General features: G+C 37.8%; 1 protein-coding gene across 12 annotated transcripts in view; it reads left to right on the top strand.

Annotated features, from left to right (window-relative positions):
- Positions 1-16120, top strand: part of ARVCF (ARVCF delta catenin family member) — a 291281-nt gene that overhangs the window by 117301 nt on the left and 157860 nt on the right. For 8 of the 12 annotated variants that reach the window (XM_074887416.1, XM_074887415.1, XM_074887413.1 and 5 more), the window contains one exon: positions 3855-4099. The exons of the other annotated variants lie outside the window; for them this stretch is intronic. In XM_074887416.1, coding sequence (XP_074743517.1) covers positions 3884-4099 — 216 coding nt within the window. In that variant the 5' untranslated portion in view covers positions 3855-3883. The remainder of the gene's footprint in view (positions 1-3854; positions 4100-16120) is intronic. 12 annotated transcript variants of the gene reach the window in all.

Here is a 16120-nt window from a genome sequence, read left to right as displayed (position 1 = left end):
ACCCTGGGCATGTCGATGTTTCTAAGAGCCTTCAAACTTGGGCAGGAGCTGGGGTATTAGTAGTGTGTAGGACCCCCTTTTCGGCTCTTTGCACAGGGGTGATTTTCATCCTTATTGCGCACTTTAGCTGTATTGACTTATAGGAGGCCTTTTGATGCATTAGTTCTTCATGTGAACAGTCAAAAAAACCAGATTCTCCTACTTTGCTCTAACTCTAATGCAACATTAATATATTTAGAGTCACGTAGGCAAGAGAGAGATTTGCTGCTGTCAGCGTAGCCTTTGACACTCTGTAGGCAAGTATTTGCTGTGTTTAGAAGTGCAGCCTAAGGAATAATCTTTACCTGGCTGCTATAGGTCTAATACTTTCATTTATTTATACCCTTTTCAATGCACTTGAATTTATTTACAAATGGTAGCAAATTGCAAGTGGCAGCCTGAGTAACTAACTCATGAGTCAGTACTTTTATTTTTCTCCTCTAGTCTAGACTGCTGATAATGTAAATTGTTGAAACCCTGGGTAAATAATTGTGAGTACAATCAACAGCAAGCAAGTATTTATCTGCTAATAAAACATTTGAAATGCAGAAGTCTGTCTTTGTCCAACAGTTCTTAAAAGGCACTTATTGGTCCTGTTGCTGTTTCTGCATAGCAATTAGGATTTTTATGGTCACTAATTGTACATCTGAAAATTTATACAGTTTATTTTCTGCCTGTGTTTTTCTTTGCACAGAGAAAAGAAGCACAATATTTATGGATGTAAGGAGGTTAACATTATATTTTCTGCATGGAGATCTCTGTAGCTCTCTAGAGATTTGTACCATTTATAGAACCCAAATTTTCTAGGTTCTCTCATGTGTGGCATCAAGGGCTTATAGCTCATTAAGGATTTTCTGAATGGGATCTTTGTCACATTCTGAGAATGTGACTTGAAAGTTATATACCAGCTCAGTCATCAACTGTGACTTTTATTATTAAAGCTGTTACTGCTTCAGAATCTGTATTAGAGGAGGTGCTTCTCGATTTTTTCATGCGCTATTGGTAATGCTTTTCCTTAGAACAGAAACTTGCATTATATAGTCTAAAGGGAACCTGGTTTTTTAGTTACTGTAGTTTACATCTTATTACCTTCTTCCTACATCCCTACTTGATTCAGTTTTGAAAATTAGTCCTTAAAAGTGTCCAGCCTCTTGGGCCCCCAAAAGACAATGGCTATGTCATATCATTGTTACATGTGAGAAAGAGCTGTTTTAGCTGCAGACAGTGAATTGCCTGAAAGATGGGCCCCTGCCAGGAGTGATTGAGGATACTTGAGTTCCTGCTCTGCAGCACCTATAAGGAGTCTGTCTCCATTCATTAATCCCTGGCCCAATCATTTTTTCTTGGGCCAGGAGCATCCCCTCATCTGGGGTGTATTTGGATCGGTGTGTCAGTCAGGCTGTTCCTCTACTCTACCGTAAGGGCAGTGATAATTAGTAACCAGGTAGCTGTCTTTAAGAATATATAGTTAGAAATGCCCCCCACCCCAACCCCTGTGTAAGTTTTTCCCAAAATAGGACTCTACTGCCTGGGTCTGTGAAGTCCCACTTCTTTCACACTCCCTTTAAGGAGTCTGTGAGCATGTCTGCACTACTGGGAGGAAAGACGACAAACAGAGCTGTCTCCATCTGTGCAAAGCAGGGAAGCACAAAAGCAGAAACATGCAAGTTGGCTGCCCATGAGCCAGCTTAGGTTCAGAAAGTCTGGCTGTGTTTATGTGTAGCTGTGCCAGGGCTAAATCATGCTGAGATGTAGCAGGTGAGTCACGCAGTCCTGTCCTGCGTTATACAGACTTCCCGTGAGTCACACTATCCTTTTAGATGGTTGTGATTCTCTTTTGCAGAAACCAATGTACTCTCTGAAGGTTTTATAGGCTTTCAGTAATCTAACAAAACAAAGTTTGGAGTGGAAGGTCTCTGAAGCTGACAGCTTGGTCTATATTTGACTAGTTTGTGACATCTGGAAAACCCTTCAGTGGTTTTTGGTTTTCTTTCAGAATCTCAATAGAAGATAAATCAATGCATAAATGAGAAAAGTCACTTCTGCTTACTGGTCTGAAAACATGAAAGGCTCAAATCATGGTTATATGTAAACATGAAACTAATACGTTAGTAATCCTCAGACTGTTTCCAGTGTGATTTCATATCACTCTGATTCAACAGCAACTCCCTAGGAGTTAACAATGAACCACAGAGCTACTGGCAGGTTATTTCCCATGAAATCAAGGTGTATGTCATTGGGTTTGGGTCTGTTACTTCTGCCCCAGTGTCTTTTGGGCCTGTTGGATGATTTCAAGCACTTATGACAAAAGAAGAGAGACCTCAGGCCTGCTTAGGAGTTTCCAACAAACTGCCTGAAAACATGCAGCTTAATATCTATTAATATCTCTCTTTTGGGAACATAATAGTATATGACCACATTATCATTACCTGCCAAAGAATCAGCACAGGAGAGAGACCTGATAAATGTAAGAGTCATGGAAAACACATCAGTCAAGAGTGTGCATCATCTAAAGGCACTGAACGATGAAATGCAAAGCTTCAGGAGACCAGGGTTTGGTACTATCGGTACTCGTGGAAATCCTTGTTGATAGATGGAAAACAAAGAATCTCTGGCAGCAGGAAGAATCACTCCTGATTTGCACATCAAGGGACAGTTTCTAGGGACTTAACTCTCAGCACAGAATATGAACTGTTCTTGAATTACAAGAGCTGAAGAAAATTCTGCCTCTCTGCTCATCTCAGAGGTGCTCTAAGTATAGTAGAATGGTAGCGAACTGGTTACTCATTTAGCTTTAGTGAAAGAGTTCTGTTGAAGCCACCATTTAAGCTTGTTATGTTGCTGATTTTATACACTTATGAAAAGATTTTAAATGATGTTCACATTATAGATCTGTGGAATCAGTGGGGAGTTTTGCTGCATGCACCACATAGATGGAGATGGGCCTTTAAACTGAATACTTCATAACCCTGCTAGAGAAGACATAAGGCAGAAGATATATCCCCTCTAGCTGGTTTCTGAGTTCTTCTTTTTCCTGTGTTGAGAGACAAGCAGTCCTGTGTGCTTTCCATGTAAGATGTTTGATTTTGGCTTTTTCATTTGCATTATTAGCGAACAGCTGCATGAAGGACTGTTTCATTGGCTACCATGCTGAAATCATCAAGCACATTTCAACTGCAATTGCACTCTCTGCATTTAAAAATATTTTCCATATTACAGTGTGCTCCTATAATTTAAAAACAAAAACTATTTTCAGCTACTGTCTGCTAAATTGGGGTGGGGGTGGGGGGTGTGTGTGTTCCATTCACTTGGAAAAAATGGACACAACTGTTTTCTTGTACCATGAAGTTTCTGTCTTCAAAAATGTTAAACTTCTCACTTATGCTGTTAAAGACAAAAATTCAAGGTGTCTATAGTGAGAAAGATTGTATTCCTCACTCCCTCCAAAGCCGTATCTTTTTTTATATATTTAAGTACATTATTATTTGCACAGTGAAATTAGCTTTGCAAGAGGGATGAAAACCCTTGTCAGAGCAATTTTAGCAAAAAGATCAAAGGAATTAAATATAAATTCTCTCCAAGGTGAGCGTGTGGGTTTTCTTCTTTTTTGAACAGAGAAGCCTTGGATTAATTACTTTTAATTTAAAATCAAATCAAATGGATGGAAAGGAAGTCTTTTCATAGAGCACTGCAGTTTGCTTCTTAGAGTGAACAGTATTTTAGCAGGGTGACTAACAATGTGCATTTTTATTTTTAACCTCTGACCTGTGCCCTCCCCACCCCTTTACCTAACCCTTTCCGTTTGCCCTGGTCAGTTAACAGGCAGGAGCATTTGAAAACAATCATGGATGACTATGATATCAGGTCTGCTGCCAGCATTTTAGCATCTGTTAAAGAGCAAGAAGCTCGTTTCGAGCGGCTTACCCGTGCACTTGAGGAAGAGCGACGCAATGTCTCCTTGCAACTTGAGCGTGCCAATCAGCCAGCAGACCGAATGAGCATTTGCAACATTGGCAATGGTCAGCCACTGGCAACCGCCTGGCAGCAGCTTGTACTGCAGGTAACAGCCTGCTCATTTTACCTGTTGCTAGAGTTCACCTATACCAGAATTTCCCATTCCAGAAAGTCAGGTGCATCTTGTTTGTCGTCAGCATTTCATTCTGTAGCTTGTCTTCTGATACCCCAGCATTGGTATGCTTCAATTAATTTGGGAGCTCAGACTTCAGAGCCTTGGCTTAGAAGTTGCTCTTACTTCCTCTTAGCTCATGGGATACTTTTAAAAATGTATGCATCCTTGAGTATTAAACTCTAAAGAGAGCTTCACACCCTCCTCTAAATCTATGCACTTGCTGTAAGTATGCTGATGTGCTGGTGATTGAAAAAGAAGGCTGAATCATAATCTCCATAGCAAACAAAATTTCCATTAGAAATAGTTGGACTTTGAATAGAGGGAACAGCATGAAAAGCAGGGATTTCCCTCCTGCAAAGTCTTATTGTTTGTGTAGGGAGGACTTCATAATTTGTTTCTCATGTTTATTGAATTGATAGACTTTATTTTAATGATGCAAACTGGCTTTGTGGTAGCCTTAGATTTCCAAATATTGTTTTGCTTGATAAGTGTTCTTTGATTGTTTAAATGTGCAGTGATAAACTACTTACATCTCTAAATTAGTTAAGCTTGCAAATCACTCTGACATGCAAGGTAAGTCATGCAGAAGCAATAGTACTGTTTGTGAAGGTCTGTTTCCTGAGAAAACATTGTTCAATTCAGAGAGAAACTCCAGGCTATAGAGATTCTAAAAGTTGTTTCCCAATTATACCAGACTGTTTTACAATTATACTTGCATTGAGCTGTATTCAGGCAGACTTTACATTATAGTACGTTAGCACAGCTTTTCTATTAACAGCTGCCATGTTTCTGTACGTGTAGGTTATTGAATATGGGACTCTATGTGAAAGGAGCAGCCTGCACTGGTTAGGCTGGAAGTCTGGCAGTAGCTGGTAGGAGCTGTAGGTTGTTACCCTCTGATTCACAGCTGGACTGGGGAGAGGGAAGATGTGTTTATATATTTTTATAGAAAAAGGACAAGTTCACCTTCACTTTTTCTGAATGACTTTGTGCAAAGCGCCTGATTAATAGCTCCAGAATGAAATCCCTTATCCACAAAACTGATGAAACATGAGTTTTCTGCAGTGTTATGCCTTAAGGTCTAACCACTTCCAAGAAAACTTAATAAAAAGAGTTTGTTACTGGGGTCTACGTGACTCTTATGGAGAAACAGCCCCTGTAAGTGACCCCAGACTGAATCTGTGTACGCTCAGCTCGTTGCCACTGGGTGAGGGGAGCTTTAGTCCATAAAGTGTTGAGGTTTTTAGAGTAGCTTGTATATGAAATAAAATGATTGAATAGCTAAATATGCAGAGTTAAGAATTAATGTAAGGTTATTTGTGTGCATTTTCATTAAATGTACTGAGAGCCAAATTCCTCCCCGACTTACTAGAATTAATTAGTGTTTAAATTAAGGATGAAAGCTGTACATTCAGTCTTATGCAGAATATATAATGATTTCATCTTTACTATTATATATTGCACTTCGTTGTTAAAAGTACACAAAGCAAAAGGCACTCTATGCTGTCTGTAAGGATTGCTCACGCACTATAGTGAAATGCAGCTATGTCTGAAGCTGTATTTCAGTGGGGACTGACTGATTTCTGCTTATCTCCCTATTCAGCCTTTTCTTGTAAGTAAGATTACAGAATAACTCAAGGAGTAGTTTTTCCGTTTGGAAGTATCATAGGTGGTTATACATCATCTATTTATTGTGAGTAGACTTGGGTCAAAAACTTAGGGTTAAATGAGCATGCCAAATAATCTTTAATGATCTCCACAACCAGGCATCAGTTTTCCATGTTGTTTGATTGTCAACGTGGAATCTGTCAAAGGGATTTGTTAGGGAAGTATGTATAGTCAGGGCTTTGTTAACAGAAGTTTCTCTCAGTAGTTTTTTGTAATATATGCTCCCAAACTTACTCCCTTTTTAGAAAAGAAAATTCAAAAATTAAGCTTTTTTTAAAAAAAAATTTAGAAAAGGAAAAATAATATATATGTAATGTGCCAGAAGTGTAAACAGTTTTCTGAAGTCCTCAAAAGACAAAATCAAGGTCTTGTGCAAATACTGATTCTAATTAATTAATTCTGGATTTTTCTGCTGGCCACTTTTTTTTTTTTTTTTTTTTTTATAAATACCAACTTTAAACTCATTCCATAACAATAGCTCCTTGTCCTAGGTGGCCCATTTGGCCACTTCCTTCACTTCACTTCCTGGTGAGTTCTGCCTGGTCAGTGTGCATTTAGAATATTCTAGTTGAACTTGCGAACTGTTGTGCACTTGTTGACATCTGCTGGAAGTGTGTATCGCATTGTGTCTTTTGGCCCCTGACAAGAAATACCAGGTCTGCAAATGAAGTCAGGGATGTGCTGTAATTGCCAAAAAATGTGTGCATAGACTTCTTAATTTTACATCAAGAAAGTGTGTAGGATTTTTCTAAAAAGTACCTTAAAGTTGTTTTTAATAGAAGTTGATTACTTGGACAATCTAAACCATTAATGGTTTGTTCAGATATTAATTAGAAATAGCTGGGATTATTCTTTAATGGAAATTTTTCCCAGAGGAGAGGCTTCTGGGAGATACTGTCCTCACAATAAGAGGTCCTAAATGTTGCTGAAATGTCTCCCATTAATATCAGTGAGAGTCTCTTTATTGAGGTAGCGGCCAAAGCAGTCGTGTTTTCATGGCCCACTGTAGAAGGCAGTGCCTGCCAAACCTTCAGGCTGTGCAGAGGTTTTGTACCCATCTCTCCTTCCTGCAAGAGGCCATAATCAGCTACTGCCACACAGGCAGTTAGCTTTAACCAGCACGGTATCTGGTGAACAGGGATGGAAGTGCTGTGTGTGGTTAATGCTGTTGAACAAGTGGGTAAATGTAACTTCTGCACTATGTGGCTTCCCCAGTCTTAAAGGCTGGCTTCAACTAGAGTGTGTTGATGAGTGTATAGCCAGTGACATGAATTAGGGTGTTTCAACTCCAGAACTTTTGGAAGATGTGCAACATTATACATGTGTTACTGTGGATTTTGAAGTGGTCAAATAAAGTGCCCCTCCAGACTAAGAACCCTCTGGACAAAAGATCATTAGTTACTCAATGAAAACCTTCACATTACTCTGAAAAATGTAATGTTTAATGACATTTTAATCATAGAGATTTTATCTGTTTAATAAAAATCTCCTAAAAATCCTTCAAGTTTTTAAGGATGTTTTTGACTCTTCCCTATTCTGGCTTTGAGTGTGGGAGCCACATGGCTGGCCATTGCTATTTGTTTCTGGTTGTACTAAAAGGAACAGAGCTGTCTGTTAATGTGTATTTGTGTTTGCTTCTCTAATTTTTGCAGTAAAGAATGTAAAAAAAAAATATTTTTTTGTTGATATAGTGTCCCAAGCTGTGGGATTCTTGGCAGTCTTTGCTTTTTTATCAGTTTACCAATGCAGGAATAGTCCAATAAGCTTCTAAGTCACTGGTGAGTAGCACCTATCATGTGTCTTCTGTGTGTTAAAGTATCTGGTTGATAGTGTTTTTTACAAGCTTGATAAAGTTTAATACTTTTTATGTGTGAGGTATTTAGTTTAATCTACCTGGTTCTATTTCACTTCTTTTCAAATGAGCCTTCTGCTGCTCTTCACAGTGGGAGCTGAAGTTGGATAGGGAGAAGATATGAAAGTGCATCTGTAGGGTATAGACTATAATGGGCTGAATGCACATAGCCGCAGCATTATCACTGGATAGCTAACCATTCAGAGCATTATTAAAACATCAGACATGTGAAACTTATTAAATACAAGGCTATATCCTGAGTTGGTTTAAATTGGCATGGCTCCATGGGTTTCAGAGAAGCTCTGTCAAGTCTGATCAGCTGGGGAGCTGAACAACAATGTTTGCATTCAGAGATTGTTTCCCCATTGGTACACATTGATAATTTCCATTCCTGTTAATGTTTCATAACCAAAATAAGGTACAGCATTCAATAAACCTCTTTTGCCAACAAATACACTGTACCAATACTTTGACTTCAGTGATTTTGCAGTGACCTATAGGGATTTTGAGAGGGGTTCCCATTATAAAAAAGGCAGATATTATCCCCATTCTTACAGGTAGGAAAGCTGTGGGAGTTGCCAAATCTCACATGGTACAAATAACAGAAATCAGCCGCTTGCATGCTGGTGCAGTCTTACTTATCAGACTGACTTTTATGCTTGTAAGAAGTAATGTAAATTAATCTGAGAAGTTTCTGCAGTGACAAAATCATCCAGTAATTAAAAATTAACATTTGACTGTTATTTCCATTCTTTTAGGTTCCCTGTGGTGGGTTTGTTGGGGTGGTTTTAGGTTAGGTTTTTTTTAGATATATCATCTGATACATTTGGCTAAGGTGGTACTGGAATAGATTAAACCCAAAATGGGGTTTGAGTGTGTGCATATATGTTAGTATAATATAGATATTCCCACATGCTTTTTATAAACCCTGTTATTAAAAAAGCCTATCAGCATAAATTCACTCTGGTGTACATTTTTTTTTTCTTAGAATGATATTTTTGTTTAAAACTTCCCAGTATTAAATTGGTAGTCTTGATGCAAGTTTTATAGAATTCTGCTGTACTTTATGGAATACTTTTTACACATCGAACATAGCTCCTATAAGAAGGAAGCTCTGTTACAGTCCTAATGCCACAGAATTGGTAAAGGCTGCCAAGGAGTAAATAGTGACTGAGCAATTGGCTATAGGGTTTGTGGTATGCTTTCTAGAGTCTGTCAGTCAACAACATGCACCAAGAGACCTGTGACTGCAACTGTAAGGTAAATCAGTTTTAGTGACTAGTTTCTTCCCCTAAAAGGAGTGATAAAATAGCTTCTTTTGTTTTCAAAAGTAAAATACAAGTTTTGGATCCTGTTTTGACTTTAAACTTGAATCCAGCCAGCTTCACTGATAAATTTTTGACTCAGCATTAGGCCAGCAGCTTCAGAGGTTTTATCCTGTCAATCTATTGTGCTTTTTCACACCATGTAAGAATCAGGCTGGCTGAGATTCTTAAAGTGCACAGGTGTGTTGTATGGGCTGAAATTTCTAATAATCAGACCAAACTGAATCAGCATGATGTGATACCAGTGAATATAGCTTTGTATCTTGTATTTATGTGGCTATTACACCTAGTAATATACATTATTATATAAGCTGCTCACTTGTCACTTGTAAAGCCAGCCCTGTGCGTGATTGTGCAATTGCAGAGTTAACATGGCATGAATATGGTGTTGGAGGCAGAACTGAGCTTGTTTGTACCTTTTATAATACCATGCACAACAATTTGGTCCCTTAGACATGAGTGAGACAGACTTCTATGAAATAGGGCTTGTGATTATGCCATTCATAAAGGCTTATTAATGATTCACTGAAGCCTCCTCTACAGTCATTTTGTACTAGCTTAACTATTTCACTACAAATTTGGATTTTTTATTTCTCTCTGTTGTTGTTTAAACTGCAAGAATATATTTAGTGTAATGCCAGGTATGGTAAGTCACGCTGTTACAAATATATCTTGTGAAAATCCTGTTAGTGGGTTCCCCTTTATACATAGCCATCCTGAAAGTTATGGAGTTAGAGCAATGCAAAAGCTGTTGCTTCTGAACTAAGGAAATACAATAATAAATTGTTTAAATACAAATCAAGAAGAAACAACTTAAATAATTACAGTGATGAGGTTTTTGAGTCAGCCTTTATTGCTACTGTGATTATTCATTTGTTAAGAGGTATGATAATAAACACAGGCTCAGAATTCTCTATCATGTTTAATTAGTGTCCTACTTCTATAACTGGTAAGAGCTTTTTTCATCTGTTTCTCCAGGTCTGATATATGTTTGACCTTGCTTTTTCATGAATTGATATATATATTTTTGGTGCAAATGTTCCCTAACTTTATTTTGTTAATACCTTGTTTAAACACAGAGTTGAAAGGAAGGCAGAGTGGTAAGTGGGAATGAAGAAACTTAAAAGAAATCACATACTTGTTGGTTTATTTTTTCTATTAACACCCTCACCAAAAAAGACCCACAAACCCCATCCCAACAAATAATCCCCCAAAAGGCCATCCTGAAATGTCAGTATTCAACCAAGTTAATAAAATACCTTTTTTTTTTCACTTTGCAAATGTGATTATAGCTGCTCAAAGAAAAAGCTTATGGAAAAAAGCTGCAGAATATTTTCATGGTTATAATTTGGTTTATTTGTATTTCAGCTTATGTTCCAGAGAAGTAACACCTGTTTAAAAACTAACAAATACATTTTCCTTTTTTTATTTTTTAGGCAGGTATTTTCTGGCCATAATTAAGCACCAATATTCTTCAGTCTTTATGTCAATCTGAGGTACCTGTGACTTCTGCCAAAAATGACATTTTGTGAATTAAGAGTCAGTTTCAAGTAAAAGGTGAACTCTAAAGCACACCAGCACACATGGTGAGAATTTTAAAAATACAAGAAGATTAGCTCAAATTGGTTTTCTAAGAAAATACCATCAAGTTAACCTTTCTGAGGTACAGTTTGGGCAACAATAACTCTTCTGTCTGTATTTCATTACTTTTATTTAAGGTTCTCTGCCCCACACTGACATAGTGCAGACCGTTAGAATATAGAGAGTGTTTCCAGTGCTTTGATAGTAAGAACATGGGTGCATTAATATTGTATATATGTTTGAACATATGCAGAGAAGAAGCAAAACTGGTTCTGAGCTGCACTGAGTTATCAGCTTACCTTTTTTTCTCCATCTCATACAGAATGCAGTTCCATCTTTGCCTCTAAAGTTTTATGTAGTTAGTTCTAGTTTGTAGTGCTTCCTGGCTTCCTTTGTTATGTAACATATTTGTGCTCATATTAAGGGACTGACAGCATGGAAAAGGACGTTTGTGGGGGGTTTTTTGCCTTACAGGTAAGGTCAGGTACAGACAACAGTGCTGTCAGTTCATGACAGCTCCCCAGTGTTACAGTACTATTTCCTGTTACAATGCCAAATACCCAGAAAAGAACCCCATCAGTAGCTAGCCCATGCATGTTCTACTTCTGCCATTTCTGAGCAGATTGCAGAATGTGGACAGAATTTGTAAGGATAGTTCTAATTCCTTTACAAAACCAGTTGAATCTATAGAAATGTAAGTTCTGATTCAGTGTGGTTCGGTGTCAGAGCCGTATTATTGCTGTTCTCCAGCCAGCTGCTGGTGCCCCTGCTCTCAGCTCCCCTGTCTCTGTAATGCAGCTCTTGTGTTCTTTTGGCCGACAGATCACTGTGCAGTTACACATGCACTAGCTATGCCATCAGCCTGATCCTGTAAATTCAGTACGTATGAGTAGTCTTACTGAATTTCTAGGAATGACCTGGGTCAGGTTTCAGCTTCTGCATATGTGCAACTGTTCAAAGGTTCATGGGGGAGAAGGTGGGGGGAGATTTGGGAATATGATTCCCATGGGAGAATGAGTTCTTAGGTCAGAATTCAGTGTGAGCTGAGAGATACGTGCAGTACCTATGAATCCCAGCACAGTTAGCAACTGGACCAGCAGCCCTTACTCAGCTACTTTTCAGGGAGATGTGTCCCTCATGCATGAGGTGTGATCCCATCCCTGGCTTCTGCTGTGTTGGAGATGATAATAGTTGAGTTCAGCTTGGAGGTTGGAGCTTTTGCCACCTTTTTTTATGGACATTGTCCCATCTCTGTGAAAGTGTCAACTCCTGGTTTACAGTGAGAGTCAGGATCTTTTGCTGACAGCTCAGCAACAGTGGAAACTGGAAGCAAGGAACTGATGTTTCTCAGGGCCAGAGTTCTGCAGATGGCTTAAGACAATGTTGCTAAACCAGCCTGCACCTTACAGGAATTCAGCCAGAGCAGTAGCTTTCTTGGAATTACTGCAGGTGTTTCAAATAGAGACTTTCCAAAGTGACAGTATGGCATGTTGCTTCACTGTGAGCTCAGGGACCTCCTGCTGTTTGCCTTTCTGCTGGGATTACACAAATTCCAAAAGAAATCCTAGAGCCTGCTTCCTGTATTGCAGGAGGAATGCACAAGGCTAACAAAAAAAAGAGAGTCTGTGCAACAGGCATCATGATATATATCATATGAGAGCCTCTGAAAGGTGGACTCAAGTAGTATTCCTGCAAGAATTTACATTTCTTGTTATAGCTTCTCCCCTATGATTATTCTTCAGTCTTCCTTTAAGGCCTTAGATGGTAAAAACATGGATACAAAAGTGAATGGGAATATTAGAATCAATTTCAGCAACAACTAAGGAGACCTGACCAGCTGCATCAGAAGCTATGAAGTGCTTTCCAGAAGGAATTTATTTGATAAGCAAACCACCTAAACCCCACTTATTAGAGTTATTTGGGGCTCCAATCTGCTGGTATGCAGCAGAATCCACTCAAAATCTGATCTGTTACCTGAGAAGTGTTTGTATAAATCTTCGTTAGCAAATTATTAAAAGTAGATCCAAAAGGACTCATGAAAAAATTAGAATAAGGGAACCCAGCAACTGTGAAACTGGCCCTCTGTCTGGTAAGGAAAGAATTATTTTATTCTTTCCAGTCAATGATTTGTTTTTTCAAAATTTAATTACATACTATTTTATAGTTTTGAATGTGCAAGTTGAAAATATATCTTTTAGCTGAAAGATGCATGCCTTCGCAGAAATCTCACTTTTCTCTCTATCATCAATACCTCACTTTCATATGTCACACTTCATCTCTTAACTATGTGCTCTGCAACTTTATATGGTAACAGCTAAATTCCAAAGTGTAAGCTAATGTTTGTCAGCAGGACAGCAACTGGTTTATGCTAATGATTATAATAGTGCACAGCAATGACCACATTTACCCTAAGTATCTCAGAAATATTTTTGCAGTTTCATTTGCCTTGAAAAGTCTCAACTTCTTGTGTTTTGTGTGAATTTTTATTAAATGAGGTTTTAGAAGCAACTGAAAGGCAAGGATTTTCTTATTTTGTTTGCCAAGACTTGTGAAAGAATAATTTTCCACAACTGTTAACTTTTCTGGCCTGGAACTGTGCCAGGTTTAAATTAAAATTACTTAATTTGAATGACAAGTTCACAGTTTCATAATAATTTTCCATGATTTTACATTGCTTTACTAATAGAACTATGTTTTCTTCTAGAAGTACATATGAGAGAAACACATTAAAAATAATTTCTGCTTGTTGTGTGTACCTTATTATGTAAACGGACATCTAGATTGTTCTTTGCATGACATCTGAGTGTTGCAAGATCAATAACTGCAAGTAATTACTAAAAATGTCTTAAAACAGGAACATTCAAATATAAATATTAAAACATTAAAGATTAATACCAGGTTTAACATAATTTAAAAAAACCCTTTCTTGTCACATTTATGACATTTGCTTCTCATTAATTAATATGAAAACATCTTACATTTTAAAGTTGTGATTTATGTTTCATATTCTGCTGCTTGTTTATTTCTCAGCTCAGGCAGCAGAACATGATTCATTGTACTGGCTTTCTAAGATTTTTAATTCTCCTACAATTTAGTTCCCAAGCATACTACTGTACTAGTTCATCTGGGATGTTCAGGAAGAAAGATTTTAAATCTTCACAAAACCTTTTTGCACTATATCTCTCAATTATATGAAAAGATTTTGTTACTAACACAGGCCTTGATCCCTACGCATACAAGGCAGACCTTTATCCCTACAAGGCATTGCACAGGAGTCGGTCAGTCTTCGTAAGCTTCTACCCTTGCAGATCCACATGTAGCCACAAGAATGTTTTGCAGAAACTTTGAAACCAGCAAGCAGGCAAACAGGCAATATCCTCTTCCCCTGAGCCCTTTGAGCTTTAGACCTGAAGGGTTCAATGTGGCTTTTAAACCCCAAAATTCCATTTCAGCTGTCTCCAGTATCTATAATCTCTTTTGAACTGATGCTGAAAGAGCCCAAAATGAATGTTGGGTTATAATGACATTGATAAATTACAGAGCCTTTTGCTAGTTTAGGCCATCTTGTTAATAGTTCAAATTATGCTCTCCTTTGCTTTGTCACAAATGGGGAGTAATTCACTGAAGTCATTGGTGTGACTGAGAACAGAATGGCCAAAGATGGCCATGGGCAGCCTGAGGCTGCGTGCCAACTATAATTAAAGCCTTTGATTTAAATAAATGTCACAGTTTATTCTCTCTCTATATATATATATTTAAAAAAAACCAAAACAAAACCAAAAAACAAAACTGCTTCCCTTTTTAAACTACCAAATTACTAACTGAAGAGAATATTTTTTTAACCATTGTCGTGGTGACTGTGAAATGCTGTAGACTACTGTCAGAGTTCATTTCAGGGACTTAATCTAAAATGCATCTTTAGCTGCTGGCAGAGTGGCATTTTCAGAATACTGTAGTTAAAGATTGAAAAGAAATATAGTCTCCATGTTTCTAACCCATCTCGATTAGCTCTTCCTTTTTGCAGTCCTACTTTCATATGTATTTCAAATACAAGAAACTTGCTCTGGAATAAAATTTAATACACAGAGACCTTTATTCTCTTTTCAGAAGAAAATCCAAAACGGCTTCAGGTTTTGGTTTGGGGAGGTTAATAATTACCATAAAAATCATTTGATCGTACAGATAGCTATCAATCCAGTACAAACCACATTTTTGCCCTCTGGATGAGACAATGACATGTTAAGCTGGTATCTTCTGAGCAAGTGATTGTAATGTGCAGCTTGAAATACAGCACAAATCAGCTGGAAAATCCAAAAACCAAAACAAAATCTAAGAAATGAAAAATGGTTAATACTGGGTCTTTCTTTCCTGCATTTGAGTGTCTTTGTGTTCCTTTCCAATAACTACAGCATGAAATTATGGTCACATTACCAACCTTAAATTTGATTTGTTTTCCTTGCTGTTGTCATTCAGTTACAAATGTAATGCTATTTTAATTTTTTTTTTCTTAAACTGGAGGAGATTTTTCTACTTTTATCCTTGTAAAATGTAGTTGATTCTTATCTAAATGAAGCTTCTGGGAAGAAACATAGGTCATTCATTCAACTGCGACCTATATGCAGTGACATGTAGCTTCCTCTGTCCTTTATTTCTAATGTAAGTAGTGCTGTCACCAGACTGTCCTTGTTCTCATCCTGTCATATGCCAGCTTGCATGAAATGGAGTTGACTGATATTAGATGTAGCAAGATGGAAGCTGTGTTTGTATACAAATGAAAATCCCCTGAACTTAATGAAATGCCTAATGGTGGCCCTCCACAGAAGGTGCTTCCTCTTTGCCATATCGTTCTTCAGCCTTGTGATCCTTTAGACCTCTTCTTTAATACTGGATTCTTAAATAAGGATGACACATAAAATCATCCTCCATTTATATACAGTACTCCCCAATTGACATTCCATGTTGATGGAAATGTTAGATATATCCTGGCAGATCTGTCCTACTAGAGTCATGCTACCATTTTGGAGCAAGTATGGATGCTTCGAAAGGGCTTGTGTAACTTTCCAAGTATATTTTAAAATTATGAAAATGCTAACAGGAAAATATTTTGAAATGTATGTTGGAGATGTAATGCTCTGTTTTCATTTGTCTGTGTTAAAATCATTACAGCAGGGCACATGGACACATCATGGTATACTGCTCTTCAGTACTCTCACCTTGTGTATTTGCTGCATGAAATTCATAGAGCAACAATAAAATATCCTTGGCATGGAAGCACCTGTATGAATATAGGCTATCTAATATAGGCTATCTAAATCTGAGAGTTGCCATAGGTGATTGTGGTGCTTTTGCCTATATGGTTAGCTGGGATCCTTGATTCATCTTGTGCCTTCTTGCTCTGTTGGGTTTATGGAAGTTACATATCACTGAAGCCATATGTTATGTTTCCAGGCAGAGCTGTAAACCATTTCATTTTTACTGCCTCTGTGAGCAGATCAATCTATAGTGCAGCACTAGTGATGGAGAATT

Source organism: Strix uralensis, chromosome 17 (genome assembly GCF_047716275.1).
Source record: "Strix uralensis isolate ZFMK-TIS-50842 chromosome 17, bStrUra1, whole genome shotgun sequence".
In the NCBI taxonomy this organism is placed as follows: domain Eukaryota; kingdom Metazoa; phylum Chordata; class Aves; order Strigiformes; family Strigidae; genus Strix; species Strix uralensis.
Note: the sequence above shows the minus strand (reverse complement) of the source record. Positions and strands in the feature narration are given on the sequence as shown.